This window comes from Apis cerana, linkage group LG5 (genome assembly GCF_029169275.1).
Source record: "Apis cerana isolate GH-2021 linkage group LG5, AcerK_1.0, whole genome shotgun sequence".
Taxonomy (NCBI): domain Eukaryota; kingdom Metazoa; phylum Arthropoda; class Insecta; order Hymenoptera; family Apidae; genus Apis; species Apis cerana.
The window spans coordinates 12,890,716-12,906,317 of NC_083856.1; the positions used below are offsets into that span (position 1 = coordinate 12,890,716).

Below are 15,602 nucleotides of genomic sequence, written 5' to 3' on the forward strand. Positions count from 1 at the left end.
TGGAAGAGGAGGTGGTCGATATATAGAACTTTTTGAAAATATATGAAAAAAGTAAACGAAAAGGAAAAAACAGCGATAATAAAAATAATTGATAAACGTATAACATTTTGGTTATTTATTTTCAGGTGGGCGATCGAGTGGTCGCGCTTCCTGATCACAAGGCGTGGGCAGAGCTTGTCGCTGTACCAGCCACGTCCGTTTTCGCGCTACCAGCCGGAATGAGCTACCTCGATGCAGCGGCGATCACGATGAACTATACCGTTGCTTACATTCTGTTGTTCGAACTGGCTAATTTAACGCCCGGAAAGAATCTGTTACTCCACAGCGCCGGCGGGGGTGTGGTAAGTATTCTTCTGATGTTGCGATAAAAAAAGATCATAAATTATTCAAAGTGAAAAATATTATATCTCGAGAAAGAGGGGCCGTGTATCCACCGAAGGAAGTAAGTAAAATAAAAGAAGATTATGAAAGGAAGATGATAAATTTGAGAAAAAATAAAACTTTAATCGAATACAGTTATCGTGAAACTTAAATATAGGATTCTCCGTTGGAAAGTAAAATTTATCGATTAAAGACATAAAAATATGCTCAAGATGCTCAATGTTAACGAGACATCTTTTTCTGATATTACTTTTATTGGAAATCTTACAAAATACCATCCCTTTCCTAAAATAAAAATTCCAAAAAATTCATTAGCCATATTTCGTCATTATTTTTCGAAAGAAAATTGCATCGTGAAACAGCGAAATGCAACTATAATTCAAGAAAAGAGACAAAAGAAGAGAGAAAGAAATCGCGACAACGTGGTGCAAGGTTACTGCCCCTTTTGCGAAGTCGGCTCGAGTCACATCACAACGCTTTCTCTCTCAATGTCGTCGAAGGAGAAGGCGGGAGCCAGTCGACTACGTCGGGATCAATACGGCTCAACAGGTTACACTCGAAGCTAACTACATCGCCTCGCGACTCTCCCCCACTTCTCCGAGCCTCACCCTCTTCCACTCCCTACTCATCCCCTCTCCCGTACCTCCATCCCACTCAGCCGCTGGTTTGTACACGTCGCGTAGCATCGTTGGAAGTTGAGACGACGAAATCTACGGGGGATGCTGCTACCGCCGCTGGTGCACAAAACGGCGGGGGTATGAGGGTTGCCAAGCAACCCTTCGTTCTCTCATCGACCACCGTGACGGGCCGCGCCCGTCTGAGACCATACCACCACACCATCATCACTACCACCACCACTATTTTCCACTACCATCATAGTATCACGTTAGCACGTGTTGTACATTGCTCTTAAGCCCCGTTCGCATTAACCAATAGTGTAGCGAGTTCGAGTTTGCTAGTTGTATAATTTATTCGGATTGGATATTGGGAATTTTTATCGAAATGTGAACGACAAAGAAAGTTACGAAGAAATATTTTCAATTTTTTTTTTATTTTATACGGGAAATAGAACGAATGAAAAAAAAATTTGAATTTATTAAAATTTAAACTTACAAGTACACGCTTAGTAATTTATCTAAGCATATTATGAATTGAAAAAGGTTCTAGATAATAGAAATCGTGTAGAAAACTGGAATGAATACTTGATTTGAAAAAATTTCATTTTTTGATCATGTTGGTCATTTTCAATTTTTTCTGTTCAATAAAAAAACAAAAAAAAATTATAAATTTTCCATTCAATCGAATTAAGCTAGTTACAGTATAGTTTCTTTTTACTTTTAGTAAAAAAGGAAATATATTAAGAATTACATTTTCTAATTAGTCAAATTCATGAAATAAAATTTAAGAATAAGTTATTAAAATTTAAAAAATTTTAAATTATCATACGTATTTAATATATAACACGTACAGTGAAAAATAAGAATCGTTTTCAATCGATTAGCAATGTGTTATGACGTACAATTTAGAGCGGCTTTTTAACATTCTAGCCCTCGTCCACGCTCTTCCTTTTTTTTACTACTTTTTTACTTCGATCTTTTTTCGTTTTCTTAAATTCTTGTTACTCTTCCCTTCAAGCTTGTCGCTCTGTCTCTATCCCTCTTCTTAGTTACTCAAGGCTCGGGGATTGGTCAACGTTATTGGGTATCGAATTCTCGACAACGGACAGAGTGGCGAGCCAGAGAGAAAAGAAAAGAGAGAGCTCTCTCGATTCTCGGAAATAATGAATGCTGCTTCTGTTGAGAAAATCTCCAAGATCTCCGCTTCAATTTTTTCTTTTCCCATCTTGTGTCCTGTTCTGGCTGTTTTTTCGCGATCGTGCGATGAAAAGACTTCAGAACATACTTTTTCCGTCTTTAACCTGCATAATAAGATTACGAGTTTGGCGAACATGATAGGAACAGGAGAGTAACTAAAAATAATTTAACTATGATTCTTGGCGGTTTCTACAATTTGAAAGATAGAAATTGTTATATATATATATCTGTTATATATCTTATAGCAAAAATATTCTTCTACAATAAAATTCAAAAAAATTCATTTGAAGGTGTTATTAGAAGGTGGAAAGCGTCTTATTAAAACTTTTTAGCAGATTGATTCATACAAAAGATTTTGATCAACATTCTGTTTGAATTAATAAGGTATTCGAAAGTATGTTTGAAAGTATCTTATCCATCTAGTTTCTACGTATTTATTTTTAAATTATTTTTAATATATTCCATTTATTAATGTACATCTAATCAATTAATTCTTTTTTTAGGGTCAGGCAGTCGTCCAATTGGCCAAAACTGTGAAGGATGTAACCATTTTTGGAGTGTGCAGTAAATCGAAGCACGAAGCACTGAAAGCAACTGGCACCATTGATCATATCTTGGAACGAGGCGCGGACTATAGCAACGAAGTCAGAAAGTGTGTAACGAATTTCATAAATTATATATTTTTATGTAATTCATATTGTTGCCAAATCTCCACAAGAATTTACATGCGTTCTTAAAATTATTGGGCTATATAATATGTCGCTAATATTCAATCCTCGATGTTATTTCATTAGTTCATACAAATTCAGTTTTTCTACATATATGTTTATATAATCGATATTGAAACAATATATTTTAAACATATATAGGTATTGTAAAATTCGTATATCTCATTTCTCTTTTTTTCCACAGGATTTCACCAGAGGGTGTGGACATCGTCTTGGATTGCCTTTGTGGTGAAGAATGCAACAAAGGATATGCTTTGCTAAAACCTATGGGAAAATATATTCTTTATGGATCTAGTAATGTTGTCACTGGCGAAACTAAGAGCTTCTTCTCAGCAGCACGATCAGTACGTCAGCAAAATAATCTAACATTCTTTAATTTTTCTTTAATTCTGTTTCTCTTTAAATGATTATATTTTTTTTTTTATTTTTGTATACAAGAAATAATTTTTTCTTATAATAACTATGTAATAACTAGATTTTATATTATTTTAAAAATTGTTAATTTAATTAAACTTAATCTGGAAAATACAAATTAAAAAAATTAATTAACATTTTTTCTTGAATGTTAAAAGTTTATTATATTGTTAATATATTTAATTCATCATCGTGTCATTTCGAAAATATATTTAAATCGCTTAACTTTTATCAATGTAAAATTACCAATATAATTTAACAATATTTCATAAAGCATTTGTATACATAATTAATATTGATATATTTATTGTATTATAGTGGTGGCAAGTGGACAAAGTATCTCCCATTAAACTGTTCGACGAGAATAAAACCTTGTCTGGGCTGAATTTGCGTCATTTGATGTATCAGCATGGAAGTCATGCATTTGTGAGACGAGCAGTGGAACGGGTATTCGCTTTATGGAACGAGGGTAAAATAAAGCCTGTAGTGGATTCGACATGGGCTTTGGAAGACGTTCCGGAAGCTATGCAGAAGATGCACGACCGTAAAAACATCGGCAAAATTGTATTGGATCCGAGTCTTGAGCCAAAACCGAAGCCAGCAACTCCTGCTAAAGGAAAGACGAAGGATAAGAAGGCAGCTAGCCAAGAAAGTCAAGAGAAAAAAGCTTCAAGCGTCGAATCTGAGGAAGGAGAGAAGAAGAAAGAACCAGAATTGACAAATGGAACTTCCGAAGACAAATCCGATAGCGGTAAATAAAAATAGAAAATTCTTTAACTTACATTGTTTCTGGAAAAAATTTCTATTATGTGCTTTATTATTACTTGATTGAATATTTCGATTATCTATTGAATATTTTATGTATATCCTCCTAATTGACCGAATCTCTTTCTTTGCTTTCAGATTCAAAAGAAAAAGAATCGAGTTGAATTAACGGCGCTAATTAATTCTAATATACGTATATAATAAAAATACATATATATTAAAAAGAATGTAAAACCGTGAAGATCAAGAATTTTGCAGATAAGTAACTCTATTATTTCTCATTATACAGAGATCTACATTTATTGCGCTACACAACACTTGATTATTATGTACTAATGTCCGCAAATTATCGTGTAGATAACGAATTAATTTGGAAAACGAAAACAAAAAATTACATGAAACAGCAAGACATGAACAAAAATTAAGAATTTCAAAATATTTAGCTCAATTTGACCAAAAAGAGAAGAAAAAGACTCATTTTTCTAAAATTCATTTGCATGCCTCTCTCCTTCCGTCTGTTTGCGCTGAAAGAATTCTTTGATGGAATTCATGAGTGAAAGGGTGGATGTGAGAATATACGTAAAGATTCATGTGTGAAGATGTTCGTGTGCGAACCAGAAGGAAGTATAAAAGAAAAAAAAAAAAAAAGACAACAACCAAATATAAAAAACAATATCTTGACGTGGTCCACAGTAGTTTGCAGAATATAAAAATTATTATTTTTATTTTTTCACACTGACCAAACATACGATTCATTTTCATATATGATAGAGTAAATGGCAAAGATTCTTTGGACGATCTTTAGTAGTTTTTTGATTTTTTTTTTTTATATTATATTTCGTACTTATAAAAAGTATCAAGAAAAACAAGAAAATGAAAATAAATAAAGATTGTCCAATGATTCTATATTGGCCAACAGATTGCTACTTTTGTCTATTTGCATCGAGTACTATTACTGCTGCGATAAGTATATAGATAAGTGTATATATATACACATATGTATATGCAATGACATTTTACACGATATAATAGTACCATTTACTGTAATTTAATAGAATACGATGGCAGCGATAATCTCATCAGCTTTACATAGAAGGGAAGAAAAAATTACATTAGATAGAATCCTGTATCTCAAAAGGCTGAAAAAAAAAAACAAATGACTGTGTTATTTTTTATGTATAACTTTTTCTTATCAAGAATATTTCTTTCATTATTGATGATTATATGTAGCTTAAATATTTTTAACAATAATCTAAACAGCACAGTCAAAAAATAAGCCTATACACTCTATGTATCAGGATTCGCTGTATTATTTTAAATGATAATTTTTTTTAATACACAGAAAGTACTGAATCATCTAACTGCCCAAACAAAAAAAAAAAAAAAAAGAAAAATATGAAAAATGGAAAAAGAAAAAAATAACGCTGATCATGATTATTGGTGAACAGTTCATGAAGATAAAAGATTAATAACTTTTGCAACGATTCACCAACGATGTACTATTTTTTATAATAGTTTTATTTGAATTTTTAGAGGATTTGAAATATTAGAGTTATTTTAAAAAAAAAAAAGATGATATATCAATTGACTTTTCAAGTATTGAAATTTTTTATTTTAACTATATCTATTTATATAAAATATTTAAAAAAAAATTTTTTAATTTTATCTTAAAATCAACGATCTCTTTTATTTTTTAATGACTATCTTTTTAATTGTGATTAGCGAAATAGATGGTGCAAAAATATTTGATTTTTTGATTTGATTGCGTGAATTTTCAAAAAAAAAAAAAAAATAAAACATCAGTATATTTTAAATAACAGAATTTGTAATGAATCGAACTTCTCTCAATATTTATAATTTAATATAAGAGATACACACTAGAGTTATCTGTTAAATTAAAGAGAAATGAATTTTTGAATAGATAATGATCGTGATTTGAGTAAGAAAATTTTTTTAATAATGTTTTAAGATAATGTTTGATATTTTATTTAAAAAGAAGAAAAGATATGAAAAAAACAAATGAAAAAAATGAAATTAAAAAAGAAAGGCTTGAAAGAAAGCAAGGTGCAGAATGAAATGCATATCTCTCCAAAACAGTTGGAAAAATTTTTACGTAGTTCGATTTTGTTAGAATTTGATACTAGCTCTGTATATCAATATATCTATATTCGATAAAAAAAGATCACTATTAACGAAAAAAATTACAGACGAGGGAGAGCTATATATATTATATATATAAATATAAATAAATAAATAAATGATTAAGTAGATAAAATAAGTCGATTCATTCTTCAAGTCGTTATATCGGCACGAAGAAATGTAAGAATTTATAAGAATTATAATTATATTATTATTATTATTATTACTATTACTATTATTATTATTATTATTATTATTATTATTACTATTATTATTATTATTATTATTATTATTATTATTATTATTATTAATTTTAATTTTTTAATATTATTTTTATTTTAATTCTTATTCTTTTTTTTTTATTATTCCTATTATTTTTTTTTTCCTTATTCCTACTCATTCTTATTTTCTCTTATTCTTACATTATATCATACTTTAGCTTTAATTTTATTCTTACTCTTTACTCATTACTGTTTATATTTCTTTACTCTTACTCTTACTCTTGTTTTTATTTTTAGTCTTGCGTTTATTTTTGCTCTTGGTCCTACTCTTGCTTTTATTCTTACTCTTATTTTTACTCTTACTTTTGCTTTTACTCTTACTCTTGTTGTTGCTCTTGTTCTTGTTCTTGTTCTTGCTCTTACTCTTACTCTTACTCTTACTCTTACTCTTACTCTTACTCTTACTCTTGTTGTTGCTCTTGTTCTTCCTCTTCCTCTTCCTCTTCCTCTTCCTCTTCCTCTTCCACTTCCTCTTCCTCTTCCTCTTCCACTTCCTCTTCCTCTACCTCTACCTCTACCTCTACCTCTTACTCTTACTCTTACTCTTACTCTTACTCTTACTCTTACTCTTACTCTTACTCTTACTCTTACTCTTACTCTTACTCTTACTCTTACTCTTACTCTTACTCTTACTCTTACTCTTACTCTTACTCTTACTCTTACTCTTACTCTTACTCTTTTACTCTTACTCTTACTCTTACTCTTACTCTTACTCTTACTCTTACTCTTACTCTTACTCTTACTCTTACTCTTACTCTTACTCTTACTCTTACTCTTACTCTTACTCTTACTCTTACTCTTTTACTCTTACTCTTTTACTCTTACTCTTACTCTTACTCTTACTCTTACTCTTACTCTTACTCTTACTCTTACTCTTACTCTTACTCTTACTCGTGCTCTTACTATTACTGTTACTGTTACTGTTATTCTTGCTCTTACTCTTACTCTTACTTTTACTCTTACTCTTACTTCTACTCCTATTCCTATTCCTATTCTTACTTTTATTTTTTTCTTATTCTCACTTTCATTCTCACTCTCACTATCATTTTTAGTCTTTTACTCTTATTCTCATATTTACTCTCACTTGTACTCTTATTATTATTTTTATTCTTACACTTACACTTATTTTTGTTCTTATTAAAATTATTATTACTATTACTACTACTATTACTATTACTGCTACTGGTACTATTACTGCTATTATTCCTTCTCCTACTATTACTACTATTACTATTACTACTGCCGTATCAAGTCTCAGTCCAAGAGTACACCGAATAATGTATTTCAATCTTGAGAATATGTATTATTATTCTCTTTGTATTAACGAGAACTAAAAAATAAAAAAAGAAATAAAAAGGGAGAAAGAAAAAGAAGAAAAAAGATCGTTAAAGAATATGATTGCATATTTTGAAACATCTTTTGAACACGTATAATAATTATAAATATATATATATATAGACATGCTGGTTAAGTTCAACGTGTGACACGATTATTATCTGTACGAGAGAAATGAAAGGTATACAATCACATACACACACATAGATATCACATAATTTTATCATACATACGTGCCGATACACATCATACTGTATATTTTATGTAAGGCTTTAAATGTTTCTTCAAATAACTATTATAATATATCTATATATTTGTATCTATCGTTTTCCCTATCCTGGTAATAATTTAGGTCCGAAATTGTATCGGTGTCCTAAAATAATTTGTAATTAATGTCCGATAGGCTTGAAGAAAAATTTCGAAAAAAATATTATTTTAAAAACTTTTTAAATCTTATCCAAATTCGAAGTTCTTTAAATTTTTTTTTTATTATGAATAATATAACAATTAATATAACAATTGATATAACAATGAATAAACAAAATGCATGTTCTCCATTATTATATTATTAAAATTAAGATAAATTATTTTATTTTCCTAGAAAATAAACTGTAGTCAGAACTTTAACAAGTTGTTTTAAACTAATCATGTTTATGAATGAAATAAAAATATAATTGGCGAAAAAAAATATCATTTGATTGATAGGAGTCAAATATTATTTGATTGATAATAAGTCAAATTATATCATTGATATAGTAATATATAATCAAATAATTCAATAAATTGATGACAAAATGACATTAAAAGTCGGGCCTTAATTACAAACTTTTCTTCGGATCTACGCTTTTTAATCTTATTTAAAACCAATGTTATTTTGCACTGTTTGATATATTCTAAACTCACTGTAAACATTTACGATTCATTCTTGTACACTGAAATTTAAATGATTGAAACTCGTTATGACAATGTTTCAATGCTTAATTTAATTAAGATGCTTTTGAAACTAGATTGAGTCGAATCACAGAGATCAATCGATTCACTTGTGATGAGACTTGTAACACATTTAGCTCAGAAATGTGTGCAGCTCAAAACAAATCCTCATCTTATAATAAGTTTTTTTAAATATTAAATTCGAAATATTTTCTTTTTGATGTAACATTTATAAATTGGCTTATAAATTTTTTTTCACATTTATACATTTTTTTCTAATTTGTACAATAATGTCTGGAAAACGCAACTCGAAGAGAATCAGAAAGGCGCGGTTTTCTTTTTTTCTATCATTTAAATTCAGATTCTATTAAAATTTATATATCGAAAGAGACTAATATATAGATATGTTTTCTAAGATATATTTATTAACCGTAAGTAGAAAGTAGTTTATATTATGTTTAAATTAATTTTAATTAAAATGATTTCGCAAATTCAACTATAATTTAATATTGTAATAAGATAAAAAGTAAAATTTTGAAATTAACAGATAAAAGTTTGGATAAAAATTTAGATTAAACTTTAACAATTCTTAGTCTGTTACATATTAACAATTTTAAATACTTGTTCACTTGGATTGACTTTGAAAATTGAAATATTTTAAAAATTGTATTTTTTTAAGTATTTTGAGTTGCATTTTCTAGCATAAGCACTATTATAAATATTGCAGTTGTTGATAAAATGATATATGCCATAGTGACACATTTCTGCGCTCGTTGTTAGTTTATAATTTATCAATTATGATTCATCGAAAGATTCACCGAAAATAGGACCATAAAATATCATTCCGTTGCCGTGATGAAGAAAATGCAATTTACGTATATACATTCTTGAAATTCTTTCGTTCAAAACGAGATTTAGATCGTGGAAGAATAGGACCTACAGTTTTGCAGCGTGATACACAATATAATTATGTGTAAAATTGTAAAATTCGTCTCAGGAGTTTGGGCGAAAGGAGCATATGTTTTCCTTCTCTTCCACGAAATGCGATCATTAATCTTTTTTTGGTCCTACGATTTAGTTATGAAGGAAAACATAAATCATTTTCGCCCATACTCCGAAAGCTCGATATATAGATTGTATTTTTGGCTTATTACTGTAAGACTGACTATGTTGCTATATTAAAGATTGCTTCGAAAATAATCAACAGTTATATCTAATGTATCCTTTACATTTAAAATCCTTTTAATTATTTAATATTCAATAAATCTGAATTATGGACAAAGTATAGATATGATATTTTTTCGCGATATAAGAATTTTTGAGATCAGATTTATAAATCGGATATGATATTTTATCAAACTTTATATCACGTGTTCTGAAATACCGACCTCTCAAAAAAAGCAATCATAATGCTTTTTACGCCCTCTACGATTTATTACGGCCGACATTACAAATTTTATACAATGATTTATATATCACAATTTACTTTTACACGTTTTATTTTATTTTCTTAAAAACTTGTCTCAAGTATATAAATGTTACACACATTCTTAAAGAATAATTTAAAAATTAATGGTTTATTTTTTTTATATTTTTTAATTTATCCTTTTACAATATTTATTTCTTTTTTAACATTTTTATTTATGAAAATAATTTTTAATTCTATTTAATTTGATGATCGTCTTTTATTTTTATTTAATATTAACTTTATTGCTATTTTTGTCCCGTACAAATATTACCAGGGCATCCAATATTAATGCATGTTTTATATCTTGGAGTAATACCATTAATTTCTTCTTGAACTATCATTTTAAATCCTTTTCGTCGTGTTCTATTAATATCAAATTTAATTTCTTCGATACTTATTTCTGGAATTTTTGGCGGATAATTTGGAGAAATTACATTTGGAGGATATCCGTCTCTTTCAGATAATTCTTTAGAAACTAATATCAAACTAGCTATATTTATTGCTCTAGGAGGAGTATCTAGTTCACTTTCTTCAAATATTTTTTCAGGCATGCAGAATTTTGCACCAGCTTCTGCAGCTCTTCTTTCTTCTTCGTCTGGATACATTACTTTAGTGCACAAAAATTCGTTAAATGAACCAATATTTCTATATAATAATCTTTTTCCTACGATTACGAAGGGATTGATTGTATACGTTCCAAAACAAGTCAATCTCAAGAAAATATTTATATAACCAGATGGCTTATATTCCTCGTCCATAAGAACAAAAATATTTTTTATTTCATATGATTTTGGTAAATGATATATATCATTGCTTGCCATCATTGTGTGATCACATAAGCAACCTGGTATCGGAATTACTGAATGTCCTAATGGATGTTTTTTTACTTCCTCGGGACAAATAACGATTTCTTTAATTTTATATACGTCTAATAATATGGGTTTAGATCGCATTTGTGTTACAAGTTCGCCGGGATTTCTAGTGAACAGATATGCTTTACCAGCATTAAAATTTATAGTAAAAGTTCCTGGTCCGCGAGTTATCTCTTTTGATCTATCTGGCTTGGTTAATAAAAAATAACTTTGAAAAATTCGAAACAATGGCATATCGATAAATTGTAAATCAACACCTAATTCGTTAGGGAGAATTTTTTGCAATTTTTCGGCATAAATAGTAACCGAGTCAATAAAAATTTCTAGAATATATAATTTTTCAATTTTATCGGACTCACAAGCTTGGAGATTTGCATTCATCTTGACAAAAAATTGTTCTTGATATTTTTTATAAAAAAAGATAGAATCAAAAATTAATTAAATATAATTTAAATTCACTTAAAATATAGTTGATAAAATTAACCTAAATAATTACATAGTTTCAATTAAAAAATTGCAAAAACAATTGAATTGAAAAATTTCTAATTTTCCATAACTTTCTATATATTTTTATATATGTGTATTTAGTTTTTATGATAATCATGATTATATGATCATTAGAAATATTATAATCAATAATTAATAATTAATAAATATTTTACATCAGATTGATATTTTTTGTAAAATATATATACTTTTCAGTTATCTTTCTTGATTTTAATCAATTGTTATACATTTTAATACGAATATTAATTCGTAATTTAATTCGTAATTACATGAGAAATATATGAATAATATGAGATACATTATATATAGAAATTCATATTTCAAAAATATTTTTAAAAAATATGTTTAAATTTTGATATATTTAATTTGAATTGAAACCTAATATACTATTATTATAATTTTATTCAATATTAATGTATTTATATATTTATTTATAATATTTATATCGAATATTATAAAAAATCTATTTTAGATTATATAAAGCAATGAAAAACTGAAAATTATATCATTCATTATATATTAAAATCTATATGTTATAAATTTAACTAAGAAACAAAACATCGTGATAAAATAAGAACATAAATATAAAAAATACAAATAATATTTTTAATTATATAATATATATATCTCTAATAATATATATTTAAATTATTTCTAAGCTTTCCAAGCAATTATTTGTTATAATTTTATGTTCAAAATTAAATAGATTATATATAATTTCTTAAAAAAATTATCTAAAATACATGATTATCCTTTTCCCTATTCGTTCGTGACGGAGTAGAACTAAAAATATTCTTCATATTCTCTTTCCAATCAGATAGGGGAAATTCATCATCAGTTATTAAAATTTGATCACCCCAATAAAGCTTTTGCTTAACTGGAGTAATATTATAACTATCAGTAACATTTGTTGTATTATTCATACTATAAGTTTGATAACCTGTGTCTTGTGCAGAGTTTGAAACACTTTGCTGATTAGAAGTAGCTAACATCGCATTTGTTTGCTGAAAAATACTGTCATTCGTATTCATTTTGCACGAATCAGTCACGTATTTAAGCGTATTGTCAGTATTTTGATATTTAAAATTGAATTCTGAACTTTTATTATCACAATTGTGCTCAACATAGATTGAATTTTTTGCTAGGACTTTTTTTTCTATGCGAGTATCACATATGGAATTATTATGTACATTTAAAAACTCGACTTTTGTTTCTACATTTTTCTTATTAATGGACTTATCTAAAAAATAGATAATTACATTTAAAAAAATAATATTGTAGATTATTTTTTTAATAAATATATATTAATAATATGGAATAATTACCTAAAGAATAATCTAATAATTCTTTATGTTGATTATTAGGTTGATCTATACTCATATTCATAGTAAAGTTTAATTGAGTAGTTGAATGAGATCTTACACTTTCGCATGACATGTGGATTGCATTGTGTATAGGAGATACATTAGGAGGAGATAAATTTTCTGTATTAATTTGTGATGTATCATAATGACAATCTTCGTTTGATAAATACTGAAAAAAAGAAATTTAAGTGCTCTCTCTATTTCAATATTTATATATTAAATAATAAAATAAATTAATAAAAATTAATTAAAATACATTTATATTTACTTTCAAAGGAGCACCATGAATTAACATTCCACTTTGTGGAGGACTGGAAGATAACACTAAAGATCCGTTCATTTTTACTGGTGATATACAGATAGAAGATTCATCATTATCTACACAATCTTCATGATTGAAGAACAACTTTCGTCTTAAAGAATTATTACTTGAATTTGCATCATCACTTTCAATGTTTTGATTCTAAAAACAAAAAAAGTAGTTTAAAATCAAAGCAATAATATCTAATAACTTGAATAATAGTATCAGTTTTGTATTTACTTGAACAAATGTAAAATAAGGTTTTAAAATTTCCATGACATGAGATGGCAATTCAGGTGCAAATGTTAACATTGTTTGACTCCAACCTATAATAAAAATTAAAATAAAAAAATTAGAACATAAAAAATATATTTCTTGATTATTTAACATAAATACCATCTTTTTTTGAGTTAGAAGAATCCAAATTCAAATTCAAATCAGTGGAAGACCTTACAGGAGTATTCACTTCAATTTTTGTTCTAATTTCTTTTCTCTTTGTTTCCCATGGACTTGGAATTATTTCATTTTCATTAAAAAATTGATCAATAGCTGCTTGAGCTTTTATTTCAGTCTCTGTGTCAATACAATGTATCTGTTGTATGGGAAACTCTTCTATTTTTGCTGGTTGTATTAAAGCTAGCTCATCTACACTCCATTCAAAGTTTGAAGATTGTTGAGATGGACTTGAAACCTAAGAATATTATAACAATTACACACACAATTACAACAATTAAAAAATGATATAAAAATAATTTCATTATTTTTAAATATCATTATCATAAAATTTTTAGTTTTAATAAATATTTTGAAAAATTACCTTACTAAATACAGTTGGACTAATCACAGATAAATGTAATCTATTAGTTAAATCAGTCTCAAACGGATTCCTTGCCATAAACTTTGTTAAACCTGAGGGAGGTGTAATATGATTTGGAAGAACACTAAAGGAACTAATATTACTTTGATATGTTGTACGCTTTGAATTTGTTTCATATTGTTTTACAGGAGTCTTATATATAACAGGGCTTTTAATTGTTAAATTTTCGCATTCGTTCCCATTTTTAATTGGCGTTGTCCACTTTAATTTTTCCATTGTAATGTATCTAAAATGATCCATAATATGCCATTTAAATTTTATTTTTTTATAATTATCCATATATATTAATTTTATAATACACGAAATAACATTTTTCATTCAAAATATATTTAAACAGTTTAATAACTTACTTTTATTATTTTTATTATTATTGATCCTTTAACGTTTTTTTCAAGTTTGTTTTTTTAATTTATAACTATAAAAATATAAAAACAGTAGAAATATTTTACAGAATTTTTTTATCGAATCATAAAATTTATTTTATATATTACAAATTTATATTACAATAGTTATATTAATATAATTTGTAAATTTGTTTACAAATTGAAATATTTTTGAAACAACGATCATAATCACGTGATGTAGTCATAAACAATATATATCAACTAGATGATCGAAATATTTATAAATGTTAAGTATTAATTTTCAAATAAATGTTCCACATTAATTAAGTTTGATATTTTTATAACATTTTATGTACATTAAATTATTATATTTTATTTTTAAATATATAAAAATTAAAGAATATTATAAATATACAAATAATGAGAATTGTAAATTCGGTATTAGTACTTTACTTCAATCTAGTTATTAAAAATTACTAGTTTCTAGAAATTACTTTTGTCAACGTTTGTCCAACATTTCTATAATTTTATAAAATATTTATTTATTTAAATATTAGCAATATATGTAATTATAAAAATTCTTTAATTTTTGTCTTTTCTTTATATATAAGATAAAAAACAGAATAGATAGATCGAAGGCAAAGATTTAAAATTTTTATTTTTTTATATAAATTTATTATATAGTAACAATAATATATATAATAAATTTAATAATAATAATATTGATATTCACCTACTATTACATTGCATACATGTAATCTTCATTTTTTAAAGTAAAATATAAATTATTAATGATGTCATAATATTACTGAATCTGTAATTACAAAATAATTTGATGATATCATTACAACTAAATAATTGTTTCTACTTTTATATTTTAAAAAAATTAATAAATGCGAAAAAAGTAATAGTTGTTATTATCAATAAATAAATAAATAAAACATAATTTGATCAAGCTTGTAAGGAACAGTTTATACCAAGAATTTTGTCTCAACATGAAATAATTAGAAAAATATAGTTGAAAAAAGACAAAAAACAGTTAATTTCTAAACAAAACATTAAATCTGTTTATGTAAATAAAA

General features: G+C 26.8%; 2 protein-coding genes across 2 annotated transcripts in view; one reads left to right on the forward strand and one right to left on the reverse strand.

Annotated features, from left to right (window-relative positions):
• The window catches only part of LOC107998670 (synaptic vesicle membrane protein VAT-1 homolog-like), a 27,539-nt gene extending 17,552 nt beyond the window's left edge, over positions 1-9,987 (forward strand). The window contains exons 3-7 of the mRNA XM_017058054.2: positions 126-341; positions 2,699-2,847; positions 3,108-3,267; positions 3,656-4,088; positions 4,241-9,987. Of these exons, the coding sequence (XP_016913543.1) occupies positions 126-341; positions 2,699-2,847; positions 3,108-3,267; positions 3,656-4,088; positions 4,241-4,266 (984 nt within the window). The 3' untranslated portion in view covers positions 4,267-9,987. The remainder of the gene's footprint in view (positions 1-125; positions 342-2,698; positions 2,848-3,107; positions 3,268-3,655; positions 4,089-4,240) is intronic.
• On the reverse strand, positions 7,568-14,743 carry LOC107998662 (protein aurora borealis). The gene is made up of 7 exons (XM_017058040.3): positions 14,527-14,743; positions 14,117-14,402; positions 13,696-13,990; positions 13,540-13,625; positions 13,267-13,461; positions 12,960-13,167; positions 7,568-12,874 (listed from the first exon to the last, which is right to left on the reverse strand). Exons 2-7 carry the CDS (start codon positions 14,390-14,392, stop codon positions 12,369-12,371), a joined length of 1,566 nt encoding a protein of 521 aa, XP_016913529.2. The 5' UTR covers positions 14,393-14,402; positions 14,527-14,743; the 3' UTR covers positions 7,568-12,368.
• Positions 14,744-15,602: the final 859 nt, after the last annotated feature.

Coding starts and splice junctions, on each gene's coding strand:
- LOC107998662 (XM_017058040.3), bottom strand. CDS start 14,392: ATGGAAAAATTAAAGTGGACAACGCCAATTAAAAATGGGAACGAATGC. Junction 13,991..14,116: donor GTCCAACTGTATTTAGTAAG/GTAATTTTTCAA, acceptor TAATATTCTTAG/GTTTCAAGTCCATCTCAACA. Junction 12,875..12,959: donor ATTATTAGATTATTCTTTAG/GTAATTATTCCA, acceptor TCTATTTTTTAG/ATAAGTCCATTAATAAGAAA.